This window comes from Haliotis cracherodii, unplaced genomic scaffold (assembly GCF_022045235.1).
Source record: "Haliotis cracherodii isolate W230 unplaced genomic scaffold, xgHalCrac1.p SCAF_6, whole genome shotgun sequence".
Lineage (NCBI taxonomy): Eukaryota > Metazoa > Mollusca > Gastropoda > Lepetellida > Haliotidae > Haliotis > Haliotis cracherodii.
In genome coordinates this window covers 57,387,948-57,407,907 of record NW_027266319.1, presented here as the reverse complement: position 1 = coordinate 57,407,907, position 19,960 = coordinate 57,387,948, and the positions used below count along the sequence as shown (strand labels likewise).

The 19,960-nt window shown below is 42.0% G+C and overlaps 1 protein-coding gene across 1 annotated transcript; it reads left to right on the top strand.

The window, feature by feature from the left end:
* The first annotated feature begins 1,125 nt into the window (after nucleotides 1–1,125).
* On the top strand, nucleotides 1,126–13,891 carry LOC139445566 (uncharacterized). Its single transcript, XM_071226722.1, has 4 exons — nucleotides 1,126–1,243; nucleotides 8,763–8,843; nucleotides 10,094–10,200; nucleotides 12,873–13,891. The coding sequence occupies exons 1-4, from the start codon at nucleotides 1,159–1,161 to the stop codon at nucleotides 13,062–13,064; spliced, it is 465 nt and encodes a 154-aa protein (XP_071082823.1). The 5' UTR covers nucleotides 1,126–1,158; the 3' UTR covers nucleotides 13,065–13,891.
* Nucleotides 13,892–19,960: the final 6,069 nt, after the last annotated feature.

The window sequence follows — 19,960 nt, the reverse complement described above, 5'->3', positions numbered from 1 at the left end:
GCCAGCAAAGTTGGTTTCGTGAGTAACGTGAACACTTTGTTGATTAATATGTGAACAGATTGTGTAGCAAATTGCATTCTTTCATCATATATTAAATTATTAAATTATAAATGTGTTCAGAATAAATGATTGAGAATGAATCCTGTAACAGTGGACCGGGGTAGAATAGGTCTTCAGCAACCCATGCTTGCCGTAAAAGGTGACTAAGCTTGTCGTAAGAGGCGACTAACGGGATCGGGTGGTTAGACTCGCTGACTTGGTTGATGCATTTCATCGTATTCCAATTGCGTGGATCAATGCTCATGATCTCAATCACTGGTTTGTCTGGTCCAGACTCGATTATTTACAGACCGCCGTCATAATTATAGCTGAAATATTGATGAGTGTGGCCTTATACAACAACCAAAGACACACACAGAGACCACACATACAACATGTTTTTTCTCCCACATCAAGGGGGCGACCATTTAGTATATTGCAGGGGTCGTGTGGTGTTTTAAAAAAGAAAAGAAATAAAAAGTACATAAAAATGTAAATAAGTACATTAATAAATAACAAATTTGTGTGTCTTGAGTCAGTGACCGACATGATCTAAGAATACTTTGCGACTTTCAAAAATAATGACCGTAAAAATAGGTTAGCTACATTTGCATACAGGAATAATCCGGTAACAAGCCATTGGAGATATCCCCACCGGCCACCAACACCCCCCACCCCCAACCCCACCCACCCCCAACCCTACCTCACCCCCATTCCGAATATGTACTGAAAGATACGAGACAATTCGTCCTGAATATTTCGATATGCACATTGAGGACAACGCTATTTTGATGTTGAACATGCGATATTAATCTTTATTAGTGAGCTTTACGGGAGTAAATGTTGTGGCAATCCTACATCAACACACAAGAAGAATACGTCCAAAGCAGTTTTGTCATAATGTGTGAAACGTGTCCATTTACGTGAGATACTGCAGAAGGCGTGAATATCATTCACACACAGCGTGATTGTTTTTTTATACGAATATATTATGTTATACACGCTATCATCGAGGTCCTGTGCATTCACATGCTGAGCCTTGTAAATCCAACATTCCCTTATCGCGCTAGCGGTATAGCGAGGGAATATCGCTCAGCGTAGAATTGACTTTCACGAAACATGGCGGAGAAGTCGGATACAAGTGGCTCTCGCGTGGTCGTGGTCGCGCTTGATGGCAGCGAGTTTTCAGAGTATGCCTTTAATTGTAAGTACACTGGTAAATGAAAAGTGTGTGTTATAATAAGACAAATATACCTCTGCTTTATGAAAATTAGTCACAGGCGGATCGCCATGTGTGTATTCACCGGGAAATAGAACTAGTTAACATTGAATACTAACAAACTCGCAGACGAGGAAGAAGGCAGTAAGTGTGTCCTCGTTCACATTTTCTGATGTACATTTGTTAGGTGGGGTTCATACTTGTACCGTTCGATCAACAGAGTGTTTTTTCTCATGTTGTAGTCTGACCGCGTTAACTACTAGTTCATGTGATATTGATCAGTGAACGAATCAAGCATAGATCCATGCACGTATTATTAAGGCTGTAAGGTCACCCGGTCCATTTGTTTTCAATCATGTAATGTACACCTGCCAATCATGTTCTTTCCAATTATTTAATAATAGTTTTAGTGATGTCATGCATAGTGCAACCACCGACGTAGGTTAAGCCATACTGTAGAAATGGCGTACGTGAATCTGACCGCATGTAATTTAAGCGAGCCAGAATTATTGACCGGCCAGCAGACCAAATGAACGCTGAAGGCTTTGGCTGGAACGTTACATGGAATGCCAGGCTTTATCGGCACTGCAGTCGGTTCTTACTGAACTGGCCACAATGCCTTGCTATATACAGTAAACTACGTTTATAACGAACACGCTTATAACGAACTGGCGGATATATCGAACTGTTTTTGGTCCCGGCCATTTGCTATTATACAGTGTGTCGGATTAACGAGTTTCGAATTAACGAGACTTGACTGTATATACTGGGTAGATGTGATCATACAAATTACGTTTACAACGAACTTTGTGTTCGTTATAACCGTAGTTTACTGTACTGTATTCAATACGGACAGTTACCATCGTCTTTGGGCGGCCATTCGGTAAAAAATACAAAGCTGAAATAAAAGAACAATTTTTTTAGTTCATTATTTGTATACATAATGACCTTTATTTGTAACATTCATTCTTTATTCGTAATATTTGACTATTATTGCGTACTTTTGTCCCTTGGCCGCCCATATATTGTGTTTATCATACAGCTACGTCCACGGTCATAATATCGGCTAACTTCGTGCATAGCATTTGTGGTATGTAGCTCTGCCATTATAACTACAGCGTTCGTTGGGAGTGTTTTTCATATCAATAATGACCGTATGGCAGTGTTTGCAAATATGATCAACAATTAACGCTGTGTATTCGTGTGGGTATATGTCGTCTCGTTATTAACCAGTTCTGGTGGAACAACTGGCCAATTAACTCGATACAACGCGCGTAACGACGGTGTGGGCCACCTGTTCCACACTGGCACCATGGCTTCATACTGTCAACCCGCTTATATCGAAATGCGGATAGCTCGAATTATTTTCGCCGGCTTCGACGGCTGACGGTATATCCACAGCCGACAGGTAGTCATGTGACATATATATATATGTATAAATGTATAAACAGGAACTGTAAGTTAGAAATTATTTGCTTGTTTGTTGTTTAACGCCGCACTCAGCAAAATCCAAGCTATATAACGGCGTTCTGAAAATATCATGAGATCATGAGCATCGATCCACGCAATTGGGATACGATGACATGCATCAACCAAGTCAGCGAGCCTGACCACCCGATCGTAAGGGGGCGGTCTGATGGCCAAGTGGGTAAAGCGTTCGCTCGTCACGCCGAAAACCCGGGTTCGATTCCCGATTTTGGTACAATGTGTGAAGCCCATTTCTGGTGTCCCCCGCCGTGATATTGCTGGAATATTGCTGAAAGCGGCGTAAAACCATACTCACTCACTCACTCTTACGGCAAGCATGGGTTGCTGAAGACCTATTCTAACGCGGACCTTCACGGGTCCCTCAGAAATTAACATTTTCATATAAAAATACAATAAAAGATAGTAATTGGTGTATATCGTTTCACCGGATGTCATAAAAAAACCCTGTATTTGTCACCTTATATTGTTTAAAATTTAATCAGCAAATAATTATTTGATAAACGTTACATGCGTTGTTTTGAGTTTAGTACTGACGCCGATTTGAACAGTATTTGAGTTGTACCACGTCGCGTAATCTTGCGGTGGGAGATCGTAACAAACCTGGACAAATAACCAGTGCGACTCTGGGACTCGAACCCACAATTTGTTTTTTTCTGGTAGGTCTAAGAGGCGCTACTCCGCACAGCGAATTGCGGCGTGTTCGACGACTGGTCCATCAGTGTCCCCTCGTTAGCAGACCTGTGAAGTTCCGGAGTAGAATATGTCTTCAGCAACTTATGCTTGTCGTAAAAGGCGACTATGCTTGCAGCAAGAAGCTACTAACAGGATCGGGTGGTCAGGCTCGCTGACTTGGTTGATGCATTTCATCGTATCCCAATTGCGTGGATGGATGCTCATGATGTCAATCACTGGGTTATCTGGTCCAGACTCGATTATTTACAGACCGCCGTCATATAACTGGAATATTGCTGAGTGCGGCATTAAACAACAAACAAACAAACCCCTCGCTAGCGTGAATAATTTTCTTCGTAAATATATCACTTAATGTTACTGGACTGTTTGAAAACGATCAAAGTCGGCTTCATTCAAATTGATTCAATTTCTGCTTTCCATGCTTTCACGTAAATATTGTGTGAAGATTTCAGTGGAGTATTACAGAAAATCCATTCGCGTTGCATAGTAACGTGTACTATATTTTCGTGATACGAAACACACCCGCGGGTTGTTGATCTAGCCTGGGTTGATTCCGCCTGTTCCGTCAAGGAGTAAACACTTTCTTCTAATCTACCACGTCTGTGAGACTTGTCGGCTGGCCCCGTGGGTTTGTTTGATCTCCAAACTAACCAGAGTGTTTAGCAATGCGACCCTGCCGCAGCGCTCTGTTCGGTTAGAGTAAATGAGTGAGGGCGAATTCCAGGCGTGTAAGCTTAATGTGGGAGGAAAGCCCGAAGTGATGCAGGTCTCAGACGTTTACCACTTCGGTGAAACCCACGAGCACGGGTGCTGACAAATCTAGAAATCCGTAAAAGCGAAAGTGAGTGAGTGAGTATGGTTTAACGCCGCTTTTAGCAGTATTCCAGCAATATTACGGAGAAATGGGTTTCACACATTGTACTCACGTCGGGAATCGAACCCGGGTGTTCGGCGTGACGACCGAACGCTTTAACCACTAGGCTACTCGACCGCCCCTTAAAAGCGAAAGCATAGGGGGTCGAGCCTTGCTCTGAACTCAGACACGACGAGGCGGGATTATGTTTGTCTCCAGTGTCTATTGCATCAATCCACCGCTAAACAAAGATCTGAGGACATCCCCTTACAGGTCACACCAGAACGCCCTTTCGCGACCAATAAAACAAGAAGTTGACATTTGCCAATCAGAAAGCAGCTTTCTCGAGCTGTTCGGCACCAGTTCCAACATGGCGACTTCCATCCCAGACAGCTTAATGTGGGAGGAAAGCCCGAAGTGATGCAGGTCTCAGACGTTTACCACTTACCGGCATCCTCGAATGTTTAATGTACCCTGAAACGATGGGTTTATAATATGAATGATCGAGGAAGCCATACCTCCAATTCTCCGTTCCAAACTCGACATGCTTAACAGGTATTCTAGTTCCAATCACGGCTGTCAACATATTCTGCACGATATTGATTTCTCTATGTAATCACATTACGACAGAATGACTTCTACTCTCAGCCAATTACGTTTCATTTCTTCGTATGGTTTTCTGGCATTCTTCCCGAGTCTGGCGTTTTCTGTGATGTACTTATTGCCTTGCCCAGAACATCCATCTTCCAGCGATCTGATAATGAGTTCTGTCAACAAACGTCTTCCGCGGCAGTGCTGAACACCCCAGAGCTATTTTTGCACGGAATTTCCATGGCGCGCAATAGCTGCACGTGTGGCGACGGAGACTTGTAATCCATTTCAGCTATGACGTCATTAAAAAATCACATTCTTTGTCTAAACATATTTCCAATTTATTTATCTTTTTGGACGGTGTGTGTGTATTGTTTCTAAAATAAATTTAAAGGTTATCATGTTCCACGGAAAAAATAGAATGATGTGAACCTGTCCGTTGTGGATAAAATAATTGAGATCCTAAACATTAAAACAGATAATGCTGAGCTCAAACTAACATCCCGTCTCCCCAGTGAGAAATTGAAATGAACAACATCCTGTATAATTGGGTTGGATTCCCGACATGGGTACAATGTGTGAAGCCCACCTCTGGTGTACCCCACTTGATACATCTTCCCGAGGCAAGAGAGTTAACTGACTTTAAAAGTCCAGTTTCCACCCTTGCCGAACTAGGCTGGAATTCCTGGGCTCTATCGTAGCGCCACCAGTGGCTGTTACGAGGTATGTCCTTTCTATGCCTCTCCTATTGACTAATCAGATTCAACCTCTCGTATCACTTGCATTTGCTTAAAGCAAAACGGTGGCGCCCAGTCAAGACGATCTGATCGATAATCAAGATCTATATTGTATTAAAACGAGTCTTACATCGCGAAGTGCATCAAATCACGTGAGCACCTTGATTAAAAACTTGAAAAGATTTAGAAAATATCTGTTGACAACGAGTTAGCGGTGCACATGCTTTGCAAATCCTGCAGTCGACCGAAATCTGCATGACACTTTACGAACCGGATTTCGATTTCGATGCGCGATTTTGATTGGACTATGCATAGACTCGTTAGTCCAGCCAAAATGTAACTCCACAATACCAGCCTAGTTCGGCAAGGGTGGAAACTGGACTTTTATAGTAAGTTAACTCACTTGCCTCGGGAAGATGCGCTTGATATTGCTGGAATATTGCTTAAAGCGGCGTAAAACCATACTCACTCACTGTTGGTATGACGTGGGCGTTGATAGAAGCACCTGTCTTCCGCTCGCTAAACAGACGCGGACTGATGAGAGCTACAGAGTGATGAGGAAATGGAGCTTTACGCCGCAAAGTCCATCATTATTCGGCCGCTGTCACGTGACGTCATCGAGTGTGGACCAGGCACTTTATTGACAGAACGACCCGTTAATATCCGGGATAGAATATGTCTTCAGCAACCCATGCTTGCCGTAAAAGGCGACTATGCTTGTCGTAAAAGGCGACTAACGGGATCGGATGGTCTGGCTCGCTGACTTGATTGATGCATGTCATCGATCCCAACTACGTGGATCGATGCTCATGATGTCAATCACTGGATTGTCTGGTCCAGACTCGATTATTTACAGACCGTCGTCATATAGCTGGAATATTGCTGAGTGCGGCATTAAACAACAAACAAACAAACGTTTTGGGAATCAACATGCATGTTCCCGTTTTGGCAGAGTTTTCATTTTTTTCTTTCTTTTGACCATGCTCTTCTCAAAATTTGGCTCTGTCAATTTCTCTATTGAAATTACCAAACTGAGGGAGCTGAACTTTGGTATGTATGTTTCGCGTTATGATGACATCATATTTTGCTCAAATTATTAGATTTTTAGTGTTGGTTTTCAGTCCTTTTCTAGGTTTCTGTCTTTGTGTTGTAAGCTGTTGACTTCATGTCAAGGTGAACTGCGCTATTTTTTTTAAGTCTGGATGATTATCTTATAATTAGTTTATTATGCCCTTACACTGTTAATTTTTTGTGAGTTTAATGTACAGAAAAGACACTGCAAATAACGCATCAACAGTATCTTGTGGTAGCTCTCTAATCAACTGACCGCGTGACTCTAAGGTCATATGGGTCATACCAGCGGTCATACCAGCCAGGTCAACTGACCTCGTTATAGCGCTGCTATCCGGAGTAATATTCATAAATTACATAATCCTCATTGACCACAGCTTCGTTTTCCTAAAACCCGGCACCTTATCAGGATTGATAACAAAATGTTCCGTGTTGAACTGCTCGCACTTCGCTCGCCAGACGGAGACACAGGTTCAATTCCCAACATGGACAATGTGTGAAGTCAATTTAAGTTCCTTTCTTAGCCAGTCCTATCTACTCTGGGATGTAAGAAGGCGAAAAGCGACTCTGAACCGTACTCACTCGTTTAAAGGAAGTATGTTTTTTTCTCTTGTTTAACGCCATTCTCAACAATATTCCAGCTATATGAGTGAGTCAGTATGGTTTTACGCCGCTTCTTAAAAGCGGCGTAAAACCATACCCACTCACTCACTTTGAGAAACGAGTCCCCATGCGCTCAGTACGGCACGGTTAAGTACATATCGCTTTGAACGAGGCCGTGGCGCGGTTCAACAAAGCGATCTTAGCGCTAAAATGATCGTAACTTCCATAGTTTAAGATTGGCTTACGACAGTCACAGCGCGCTATATTGAACGGCGCCCAGGCCTCGTTTAAAGAGCTTAGTGCAACGACAATCTTTAAGTATGAGAAAGTATGGGAGTTACGATCACCTTAGCGCTAAGATCGCTTTGTTCAACAGCGCCACGGCCTCGTTCAAAGCGTTGAGTGCAGCGACTATGGTAAGTCTCTGTTAACGTATGGGAGTTGCCAAGGTAACGTTGTTGACGGAGACCCAGGCCGCCGAGATACAGCTGGAATGTTTACAAGGACGTAAACACCGTTCCCCCACTCACTCACTCATCCCTTTTGATGAGCGGCTGCAGAACGCCTCGTTGCTGTGGCCTGTTTCTACAGCGTGAGGCGATACCAAGTAAATAATAGGGTCATATCTTGCTTGCCGGCTAGCAGCCAAGAACGTTTCATCTGACCATAATTCAATATTTGATGATAATAAAACTGTGAATGGCACTTTGTGAGGAAATATATGGTAGACTGAGAATATGAACTGACTGGGAGCGGTCTATTCTACACTCTGTACCTATAAGTATTGGTACTTGATTATAATTATATAAATCATAAACTAAATAATAATCTAAGCGATGTCAGGAAGAATTTCGACTTTTTTTTAAATGTTATTTTTACACATATTTTATAAGTGAGTGTGACGACACTTTTTTTCAGGATCAGCGAACATTGCTTTTTGTAAAACCTGAGACAATATTATTTACACCAACTTTTTTCAAAGTTTTCATAAAAACCTTTACATTGCAGACCCGTGAATATCCAGGGTAGAATAGGTCTTCAGCAACCCATGCTTGCCGTAAAAGGCGACTATGCTTGTCGTAAGAGGCGACTAACGGGATCGGGTGGACAGGCTCTCTGACTTGATTGATGCATGTCATTATATCCCAATTGCGTGGATCGATGCTCATGATGTCAATCACTGGATTGTCTGGTCCAGACTCGATTATTTACAGATCGCCGTCATATAGCTGGAATATTGCTGAGTGCGACATTAAACAACAAACAAACAAACAAACAAACAAACAAACAAAAACTTTTCAGTACAACTTGTGTCTTTTAGTGAGAAAGGTGTCTTACACAAATAGGGGCTCGTGGATTGTTTCTGGTGTTCCATGACAGCACAAGTATTCCGTGATAACGATGTTAGAGAAATATTTGTGAAATCGTCGTTAAACCCAACTCACTCACTCACTCACACTTGTTTCAGGGTATAAAGAGAACGTTCACAGGCCGGGCGACTTCGTGATCGCTGTTCACTCACCTGAGTATCAGCACTGCCTCAACTCAGGTAGGAGACTACACGCGGTCAACCGTCAAGCGAGGGGTACATAGGCTCCATGGCCCAGTGGTAGAGCGTCCGCCCGGAGAGCGGAAGGTCCAGGGTTCGATCCCCGGGCCGCGCCATACCAAAAAGATGGTACTTGTTACCCTACCCAGTCTGGCGCTCGGCATTAAGGGGCAATAACAAGGACCGGTCGGTCGGAGTCAGTATACTGTGTCTGAGGAGTATTCATGTTAAACTGCGGCATGGTATCTCAATGTGCTAGCACCATCATCTAGCATCAGTCCGGACTAGTACAGGCTGCCAGCCACGTGCATGCATGTCGCTATATAAGTGCAATAATCTTGGACGCGACGTTAAACCCAATTTCGCCGTTTAACTCAGTAAAACTCGAAACGAGTTACTCCCCTTTACCCAATGCATCGGATACACATCAGTTCATTTCAACTGAACGATTCTAATTCGAGATATGCAAGTTACCCGAGAGGTGTTCCGATTGATTTCTCCGCATCATGCCCATAGACGTTAAAAGATGGTACTTGTTGTTACCCTGCCAGGTATCTGAGTGGGCTAGCAGTATGAAACCGGCATTAGTCGGGACTAGTACACACACGTACATGCACGTCACTGCTTAAGTGCAATAACCTTTAACGCGACGTTAAAAAACCCTTTCACCAGACCTTGTGTGTTGTTTTACACAGCACTTAGTAATCTTCCAGTGATGTCCCGGCTTCTTGCAAATGATCAAGTATGGCCAGACAAACCAGTGGTTGATGTTATGAGCAAAGGCCACGCTGTCAGGGTATGATGACGTGCATTCAAACAATTCACTGAACCTGACCACCCGAACCCGTTAGTCGCGTCTTACGACAAACATGGGCTGCTCAATTCTAAACCCGGAATTCACGGGACGTTTTTTTGAATTAATGCTGTGAAATATCTGCAGTGTTGTGGAGAGCACTGGTGGCCCAGTCGTTTAAGGCGCCGCAATTCGGAGTGCAGAGTTGCGCCCCTTCGGCACGCCAGAAACCTATGATTTTGTGGTTCGAATCCAGGTTCGCCCCGATTTTGTTTCTAGGTTTGTCAGCACCATACCCGTGCATGGGTTTCACCCAAGTGGTAAACGTCTTGGACCTGCATCATTTCGGGCTCCCCCCCACATTAAGCTGACACGCCGCGATATAACTGGAATACTGTTAAAAGCGGCGTTAAACCGAACTCACTCACTCACTGCAATGTTGTGGCTGCTGTTGTAGGCCATGCCCGTCCGGACATCAAGCAGGTGGTAGAACAGATGGAGCAGGAACAACAGAAGAAGAACAAGCTGCTGGAGGGATTCAGCGCCCTGCTTACTGACGCCGGGGTTAGTGTGCGTGTGCGTGTGCGTGTGCGTGTGGGCGTGTGTGCGTGTGTGCATGTGCGTGTGTGTTTGTGGATGTCCGGGAATCCTTCAGTGTATGTATTGGAATTTTTGTTTGGTTGTTTGTTGTTTTACGCCGCACTCCTACTATATGACGGCGGTCTATAATTAATCGAATCTGGACCAGACGATCCAGCGATTGACATCATGAGCTTCGATCTACGCAAGTGGGATACATCAACATGCATCAACCAAGTCAGCGAGCCTGACCACCCGATCCCGTTAGTCGCCTCTTGCTACAAACATAGTCGCCTTTTACGGCAAGCATGGGTTGCTGAAGACCTTGTCTCTCCCCGTATCTTTAAGGGTCGTGTTTTGGAAGGGGAGGGGTTTATACACGTACATTCCAGGAGCGGTGAATTTAACTTTTATGTAATGGATAAAACACGATTCCCAGGGCTTTTTTTTAGCTTGTTATCATGATAGTGAGGGGAAATCTCGCGAGCCGAAAGCCCTAGCGATTTTCCCAGTCCCAAGTGTCTACGTTCTCAACCATGCCCGAGGAAGAGGTATAAAACAAATTCGATGGAAGGGGCGAGAGGGAGACCACGTCCTGCAGGAAAAATTGAATACCCTTTCATCACCCAAAGAGTTGACAGTTTTATGAGGGACAAATCCGAGGAACAGTGTGTCTTATCTGTCTTATAAGTGGAAGGAAAAATCAGAAACATTTTCAACAATTCTATGTTTTTGCATGAACCTTACGAAACGGACGTAAAATATATCTTGCTGGCATACATGTTCTTGAAAAAATGACAGCGAGATGTCAGAATAGAATGGCACTCTATTTCGAATGCATCAGCTAATGAGGTACAAACAGTATTATATATGGCGTCGGACAGACGTTTACCTGGATTTTTTACAATTTTCAGTAAATGTTAACACATTTACACAGCTTCTTTAGGACAGAGATCTTATGGTAGTTAAATAATTGCTGTTGTTGTAACATATCTGGTGTTTTGGAATAGTGTTTTAGAATGTATACGTACATTGCCCTTTGTTTATTGAAATATTTACATTTAAGAATACATTGGAATTCATCTCCAATGTCATAAGTATCACACAATTTGCATAAACGTTGATTCAAGGGAGTTCCATTCCGTCTTCCAGTTTCTATTAGCCGGCGGTAACAAGATGTCCCAAAGAATAGTAATTTACAGGATAAGGGGAGTGGAGTGTTTATTAATTATGTTTCAAGTTTGTGTACGAAATGTGGAGCCTTTACTAGAATTTGAAATATCCGCGGTCCAAGATTGCCAATATGTATCAGAGAGAGAGAGTTGTTGAGACATTTGATTTCAACCAGGAAGATGATATTTATATTCAGCCACAAAACCCAGATAATTTTCATTCAAAATAAATTGTCTTTCTATTGTCTGTTATAGTTCCACCGAAGATACGGACCTTCGTTTTATCCTTGTTTGCAGTTAGTTTCCATAGTTTACAATACATTTCGAAACAATCAGCTGATTTATGTAGGTGTTTAGGTTTGAGGTACACAAACAACTAGAGTAACATCTACAAAACAATCAAGTTTGAGATGAATCGTTGCCAAAACTGATCACAAATGTACATTGTGAAGATTCCGGGGTAGAATAGGTCTTCAGAAACTCATACTTGCGGTAAAAGGCGACTATGCTTGTCGTAAAAGGCGAATAACGGGATCTGGTGGTCAGGCTCGCTGACATGGTTGATACAAGTCATCGATCCCAATTGCGTGGATCGATGCTCATGATGTCAATCACTGGATTGTTTGGTCCAGACTCGACTATTTTACAGACCGCCGTCATATAGCTGGAATATTGTGCGGCGTTAAACAACAAACAAACATACAAACAAACAAACAAACAAACAAACAAACATTATTTAGGGATTGTCAAGTTTATTATGGGTAGGAGTGTAATGAAAAAATGTTACATGTATCTTTTTGCGGGTGGGGAAAGGGGGGGGGGGGGCGGGGTACATTACGCACTGTTACATAAAATGGGGATGGGATGGATTGATACAGACATAACACTAAAGTGTTGTTCTGTAGATCGACAAGTGGGGGTTGTTTGTCGTACAATAAAACACTGCAGGGAGAATAAGCCATGTGGGGAGCAGCCCAGGGTGATTTAGTCCCCTTGCAGTGTTTTATTATACGACAAACAACGACCAAGAGTCGTTTATTTCTTATATGAGATATCAAACATACGTACAGCCTCTTTAAGGATGTTAGTTTGTGTGTTTTTTGTGTGGTTTATTTGGTGCTGCTTTTGTTTATGAGAGTTTGGTTCAAATCCCACAGTTGCTTGGCACATGCTTGACCCATGGCTCTGTTTGTATTCGGGTACGGTGGCCCAGTCATCTGAGGCGCCGCGATTCGCTGTGCAGAGTTGCGTCCCATGGGAAAGCCAGAAACCTATGATTGTGGGTTCGAATCCAGGTTCGCCCCGATTATGTTTCTAGGTTTGTCAGAACCATACCCGTGGTCTTGGGTTTCACTGAAGTGGTAGACGTCTGAGACCTGCATCACTTCGGGCTTTCCTCTCACATTAAGCTGACACGCCGTGATATAACTGAAATACTGTTAAAAGCGGCGTTAAACCCAACTCACTCACTCTGTTTATTTTCAGATGACAGGCAAGGTGAAGAGCGTGATCGGCAGTCCAGGGGAGGTAATCGTCCGTATTGCCGACGAGGAAAACGCCAGCCTGATCGTCACTGGAGCGCGTGGGGTGGGGAAGATACGGAGGACGCTTCTCGGCAGTGTCAGCGACTACATCGTGCATCATTCTCACGTTCCTGTTACAGTGTGCAGGCGGTGACCTACTTCCTGTCTCGTCATTACTGAAGTATAACTATGTGAGACCGCTTGTTGTTATGGGAGACACAGGATGAAATTACATCACTGCGGGATGTTTAGATTTTAGTTGGTGTATGTTAGAGTTGCCCGTGATAAATAAACAGGAATATATGCCATCAATATTCTGTCAGCTCCTGAATTCAATTTGTTTTGTTTGTTGTTTTACGCCGCACACAGCAATATATGACGGATGTCTGTAATTAATCAAATCTGGATCAGGCAATCCTGTTATTGATATCATCAGCATCGATACATTCAATTGGGATACGGTGACATGCATCAACCAAATCAGCGATGCTGACCACCCGATCCCGCTCGTCGCCTCTTACGAAAAAACAGGGGTGGTCGGGTAGCCTAGTGGTTAAAGCGTTCGCTCTTCACGCCGAAGACCCGGGTTCGATTCCCGACACGGGTCCAATGTGTAAAGCCCATTTCTGGTGACCTCCGCCTTGATATTGCTGGAATATTGCTAAAAGCGGCGTAAAACCATATTCACTCACTCACTCTTTTACGAAAAACCTCGTCGTCTTTTACAGCAAGCGTGGGTTGCTGAAGACCTATTTTACCCCGGATCTTCACGGGTCGAATGCAATTTGTTATATACAAAGTTATTTCAATAGAGGTAGCTGTCAGTACCACACATGGGTTGAGAATAGACTTCATGTTAGCCAACAATTCGGTACATACGAAGTTTGATATTTTTATTGTTGTAGCAGTAACTACCACCAATTGGTTAAGAATCGACTTCATTATTGCCGATTTCGGCATATGCGAAGTTTGTTATTCACCTTTGCAGGTGGTAGGTGGTAGGACACGGTCCTCGTTTCTTACTTTCAATAACCAAACAGCTATGAGGAACTACGGAGTATTTGTCCCTAGATAATGGGTGAGTGAGGGTGTTGAGTTTACCGCCGCTTTTAACAGTATTCACGTTCGAAGTGATTGGGGTCTCAGATATTTTTCACTTTGGTGAAACCAACGAGCACGGGTGTGGTGTTAATACCCGAGATTGTTGGGTGTGTATGGTGTCTGGCGTGTATGTATGTGTCTCTGTGGGAGTGAGTGAGTATGGTTTTACGCCGCTTTTAGCAATATTCCAACAATATCACGGCGGGGGTCACCAGAAATGGGCTTCACACATTGTACCCATGTCGGGAATCGAACCAGGGTCTTTGGCGTGACGAGCGAACGCTTTAACCACTAGGCTACCCGACTTCCCCGTCTCTTTGGGAGTGGTGTGCGTGCGCATGTGCGTGCGTGCGTGCGTGCTCGTGTGCGTGAAATACCAATCTTCATTGAAACTTAATTTTGTGACGTCATGAACAACCGATGACGTCATATCGTATTGTTTTTTTGATATATCGTTACAACTGACCGATCATCATTAAGAATAATGCTCTAATGCAGTAACAATTACATCTTACAATTTTTTCCAACCTTATGGCTAATATTGAAAGTCCAATTGTAGAGTATTGTTTTTGGGGGGCTATACAGTACATCTTATGTGTCGTTATTGTCTGTTTGCGTCATTGCACACAGGAGTGACGTCATTGCATAAAGAGTTATGCCATGTTATTGTAATGTTAATCTGAGGAAGATTTTGTGTTTGAAGCCGAATTTAATAAATGTCACAATCACATATCCAATCAGCCTTCTTGTTATCTTTAAGCCATGTCTTAACACTGATCTACAAACACCGCAAAGCTCGACCTGTACCTGAACGAAAACATAGAAGACCTGCTGTTAATTTCTTCTTCTACCATTGACAACATATGGAATAGCGCTGGTACTGTGTGTTTGTTTTAAGTTATCTGCCTCATTACTGAGGGCTCACGCAGATAGAAACTTTACATTTCAGTTGCATCTGGAGTGAACGATCGTATGCTCACATTGACTGCAATCTCATTAAAATCGAACTTTGACCGACTAATGAAATGACTGACAAGAAGTCGACATTTGTCAATCAGAAAGCAGCTATCTCGAGCCTTACGGCACTAGTTTCAAACTAGCGACCCCTATTTCAGACACTTGCAAAATATGTCGACGAAAGCAGTAAGAGGGGATTTTAGTGCTTCTATGACTATTCCCAACGCAGGTATACGTCACCTAGGTTGGTGGGAAGACAATATTAAGTGTTATGGTGCTCCAATATCCCGACCTTTGCCTTCAATAACACTCACCACTGATGCTCAGGACTAGATCGGGATGCAGTGAACAATCCGAAAAAAGATGGCAGATGGTAACTCAAAGACATTGAGTTTCGGAGCAACATTACAGATCTTGAACTTCAGGCAGCCTTCTTTGTCATCAAAAGTTTCCTGAATGTGTTGCCATGTCGACATTTAAGACTTTGAATTGACAATGCTACTGCAGTAGCTTACATTAACCACATGGGTGGAACTAAATCTCAATTTGTAGATATCTAACCAGATTTGTTTGTTAGCAAAGGAAACCAAATGTGGATGTCAGCGGTTCATTTACCAGGGGTCCTCAATTTTGAAGCTAATCGGGTAAACATATATTTTAATGAAGCAACAGAATGGATGCTTCACAAACCCCTTAAAGCAATAACTGACACATTTCCTGCAGACGAAGACCTTTTTACTTCACGCCTCAATAAGTAGGTGTCTAGGTATTGGTCATGGAGACCAGGGCCCACTTGCCCAAAGCGATCTTAGCGCAAAGATGATCGTAAGTCCCATACTTTAACATAGACTTATGATAGTCTTAGTGCTAAGATCGCTCTGAAGCGTTCATGCCTTTCCTCCTTTCAGCTCATTGGAGCGAGTGTAGCCCAAAATACGTGAAGACAGCAGAAGGTCTGATGGTATTGCCGAGGTATTCCACACATACCTGGTATCCGATAATGTTGCGAATGTTGATATTGCCACCTCCTCTGATTCTGAAAGGACAGAGATCACTACAGATGCCCTACATAGCGGAGGCTCTTCATCCTCTACACAAGAAAATGCATATGATGGTGTTGCATTTATCAGGTGTTGTTTGGAAAGACAGGGTTTTTCTCATGACACGATTAACATTATCATGAATTCTTGGAGAGGTTGTACTCAGCAAAAATACAAGTCATACTAAGTTAAGCACATGCATTATTGCCAAGACCTGAACACCGATCCATTTTGACCAGATGAGAGTGTTATGCTTGATTTCATGCGACAGTTATATGAATTTGGAGGTGGATACAATGCAACTAACACACAATCTCATTAAAATCAGATCTTAGTTCTCGCTACCGCTTTGTTTAGCGGTAGCGAGAACTAAGATCTGATTTTAATGAGATTGATTAACACAGAACGTAGTCCTTTATCTGCTGTGCTTCATCTCCATTCAGGATTGCCAGTGGCATAGAACCCATTGGTGATAAAGGTTTTGAAAGGTATTTTCATCCAATACCTTCAATGCCTAACTACCAAGTGACCTGGAATGTCAAAACTGTTCTGGATTATATGGAGTCTTTAGGTAGCAGATGTCATTAAGAATGTGAACATTGAAATTTACCATGTTGTTAGCTTTAGTTAGTGGCCAAAGACTAAATCTCTTCAGTTGCTTTGTGTAGATAATATAATCAGAGTAGATAACAAAGTAGTTATTTCTGTGCCGTGTATTGTGAAGCAGTGGAGACCTAGAGTGCATGTTAAACCTATAGAGATTTGACAACGAGGCCTTGTGTGCAGGACAATGTGTCGATGCATACTTTTTGCGAGAAGACCATCAATTATTTGTGGGTTTCAATGAATCTTATCGTGCAGTAACAAGAGAAACTATGAGTGAAGTCACGTACCCACTCTCCCATTTGGATTTCTTTGTTGTTGTTGTTCTTTGAGTAAACTCTTTAAGACTGAGCCAATTCCTCAAGAGCAATCTCACGTGACCTCACTTGTTCCTTCCCCACCGGTGGCACACATCACAAAGACATGCAAAAGCAATCATAAGGTCACTACTGCATCAATTTTTAAAATGTACTCCGCGTGTCTAACGTAAAACCTTTTGAATTTTGAAAGCTTTGAATGTTGTACCCTGATCAAAGAACCTTTGATCAAGATTCGTATGACAATCTTTGAAATCTTGGTAGAAAGAGCATGCTCGATTGCACCTCAGAATGTGAAATGTAGACACCAAAGGTTGGAGATACTGGAATATTGCTCGACATAAAGGGAAAGTTGACTATTGGAAAGTTGAAATCATCACTCTTGTCATACAGTCCTATGGATATTTTTGTCTCTCCGAATCTTGATGCATTAATCTAAATAGGAAACAGAGGCGGCGGTTTCATTCGTCTCTTTTATGTTTAGTTCCGGTGGCTAAATTAGTGGAAGGAAATTGGCTATTTGATCATTACTGAATGAACACCTTTTCACAAACACGTGGTATCATCACTATATGAAACTATATAAACATATGCTCATCGGACAGTCGGAATCGTACTTTTAGCAGAGATTTTTTTATGAATATGGAAAGAAGTTTGTTGCTTCTATTCATCAGATCATGAATATACCTGAAGTTTAAGTTAAACTCTTTGGCCAAATTCCCCTATTTTGATTATGCTAATCCAAGAAGAAATTCCGATTCATATGTATATATAAAAAAACAGATCAGGAAGAGGAGCACAATTGGTGCCCATGGGGATGCCTCAATATCCAATCCCCAAATTATCACATTCCAAAGTTATCAATCTAGGAATGAAGTTTTTGAGAATCCACACCGTATTAATTCCACTTGTATCAAATACGTTATGTGAATATAAAGATAGTCCATCCTTACATATATTTAGGATTATGGTTCATCTTTGTGACCGGGATTAGGAAGTACATTTGCTGGACCCTCTTCTACGGATTTTTATGGAGCTTTGGAATCCAGTACGAAAGAGGAATGAACATGTATTCGGGTTTTAAAGTCAAATGAAAAGCTGATAGCACAAATGCGTAGTTTTGGCAGATTTCGGTATACAGGAACCTGTATGACTAAGAATGCGGTGGTATTGCATGTAATAAAGCAATCTTCAGAGAAGCAATTAAGCAGTTAAACATTTCACACTACTGTTTACTTGTGCACCTGCAACTTTGAATTGATTGTAAATAAAAAGAATAACGCAACGTTTATGCAGTTACATCCTATAATCAGTAGAATATGATAGTTAATGTAAGGTCAGTTTCCTGAAACTGTCAGGGCGGTCGGGAAGCCTAGGGGTAAAAGCGTTTGCTCGTCACGCCGAAGATCAGGGTTCGATTCCCGACATGGGTACAATGTGTAATGCCCATTTCTGGTGTCCCACGCCGTGATATTGCTGGAATATTGCTATAAGGGTAAAACCATACTCACTCACTCACTCACTCCTGAAACTGACAAAAGACAATGAAAGAAACCTGAAGTAATGTTCTCAGACACACACAAAGGACACTATTTTCCAGCGCAGGTATGGATAATGATGATGACTGATGTTTTATGAAACCTTCCGGAGTAACATATTTCATACTCGGAAACAGGCGTTGACCTATTTGACATTTGACCTTTGACCTTTAACTGCGCGCCCGTGGTTCAAGGATGTGTCAAAGCCCCTTTCATTTAAAACAAAGTAGTTATGCCACGGATTTTACAAAAGAATTTGAAAAAATAAAATTGTTTGGTTCCCACTTTCAGTTAAAATCGGTGTATGTATTGAAGCACAAGAAATATTCTGTTTATTACAAATGTCCCAGGCTCCCTAATGGTCAGTACTTAAGATTCTAAAGATTGTAGCTCATGGTTCTTTTGTGTTGTTGTATACAGAGTTCATTTAGAACAGTATTAAGATTCATAGTGATCATATCACAAATGTGCTTAAAACATTATTCATAAAAAAACAAAATGAGTAATAAGCTATATTTGTTCATTGCAAGTAATCTGTGTTACAGTTGGGTGCAGTATCGTACGAAAGCTTAACGAATAAACTCGAAATTTCGAGTTTTAAAAATGAATTTGAAATAACGAGAAAATGATCAAAGCAACGAAAAACAACTCGTAATTTCGAGAAAAAACTCGAAGCAACGAGTTAATAATCGAAATTATGAGAAAATAATCTTAATAAGAAAAACATAATCGAGATAAACTTGAAATAACGAGAAAATATTGGAAGTAATGAGACAAAACTCGTTATTTCGAGAAAATAATTGAAATAACGAGAAAATAATCGAAGTAACGAGAAAATTATTGAAACGTGAAAATGTTGGGGAAATAGGTCTTCATCAACCCATGCGTGCCGTAAGAGTCGACTATGCTTGTGCGTAAGAGGCGACACACGGGATTGGGTGGTCAGGCTGGCTGACTTGGTTGATGCATGTCATCGTATCCAAACTGCGTAGATCGATGCTCATGATATCAATCACTGGATTATCTGGTCAAGACTCGATTATTTACAGACCGACGTCATATACCTGGAACATTGCTGAGTTCGGCGTTAAACAACAAACAAACATTTGCTTGACCCTCTTTCTGCGATCAGTACAAAAGAGGAATGAACATGTATTTGGGTTTTAAAGTCAAGTGAAACGCTGATAGCACAAATGCGTAGTTTCGACAGATTTCGGAACACAGGAACTTGTATAACTAAGAATGTGGTAGTACTACATATAATAAAATACTCTCCAGAGAAGCAATTAAGCAGTTAAACATTTCACAGAACAACGAACTGAATTACCCTTACTGTTCACCGGTCTACCTGCGTCTTTGTATTGATTGTTAAAAAATAAATACCGCAAAGTTTATGCAAATAATCATATATTCAGTAGAAAATGTATGGTCAGTTTCCTGATGTATTTACATTTAACATTGGTCTATTGAAACAATGAGTTAAACTTTAAGAAA

Coding starts and splice junctions, on each gene's coding strand:
- LOC139445566 (XM_071226722.1), top strand. CDS start 1,159: ATGGCGGAGAAGTCGGATACAAGTGGCTCTCGCGTGGTCGTGGTCGCG. Junction 1,244..8,762: donor TTCAGAGTATGCCTTTAATT/GTAAGTACACTG, acceptor CACTTGTTTCAG/GGTATAAAGAGAACGTTCAC. Junction 10,201..12,872: donor CCCTGCTTACTGACGCCGGG/GTTAGTGTGCGT, acceptor GTTTATTTTCAG/ATGACAGGCAAGGTGAAGAG.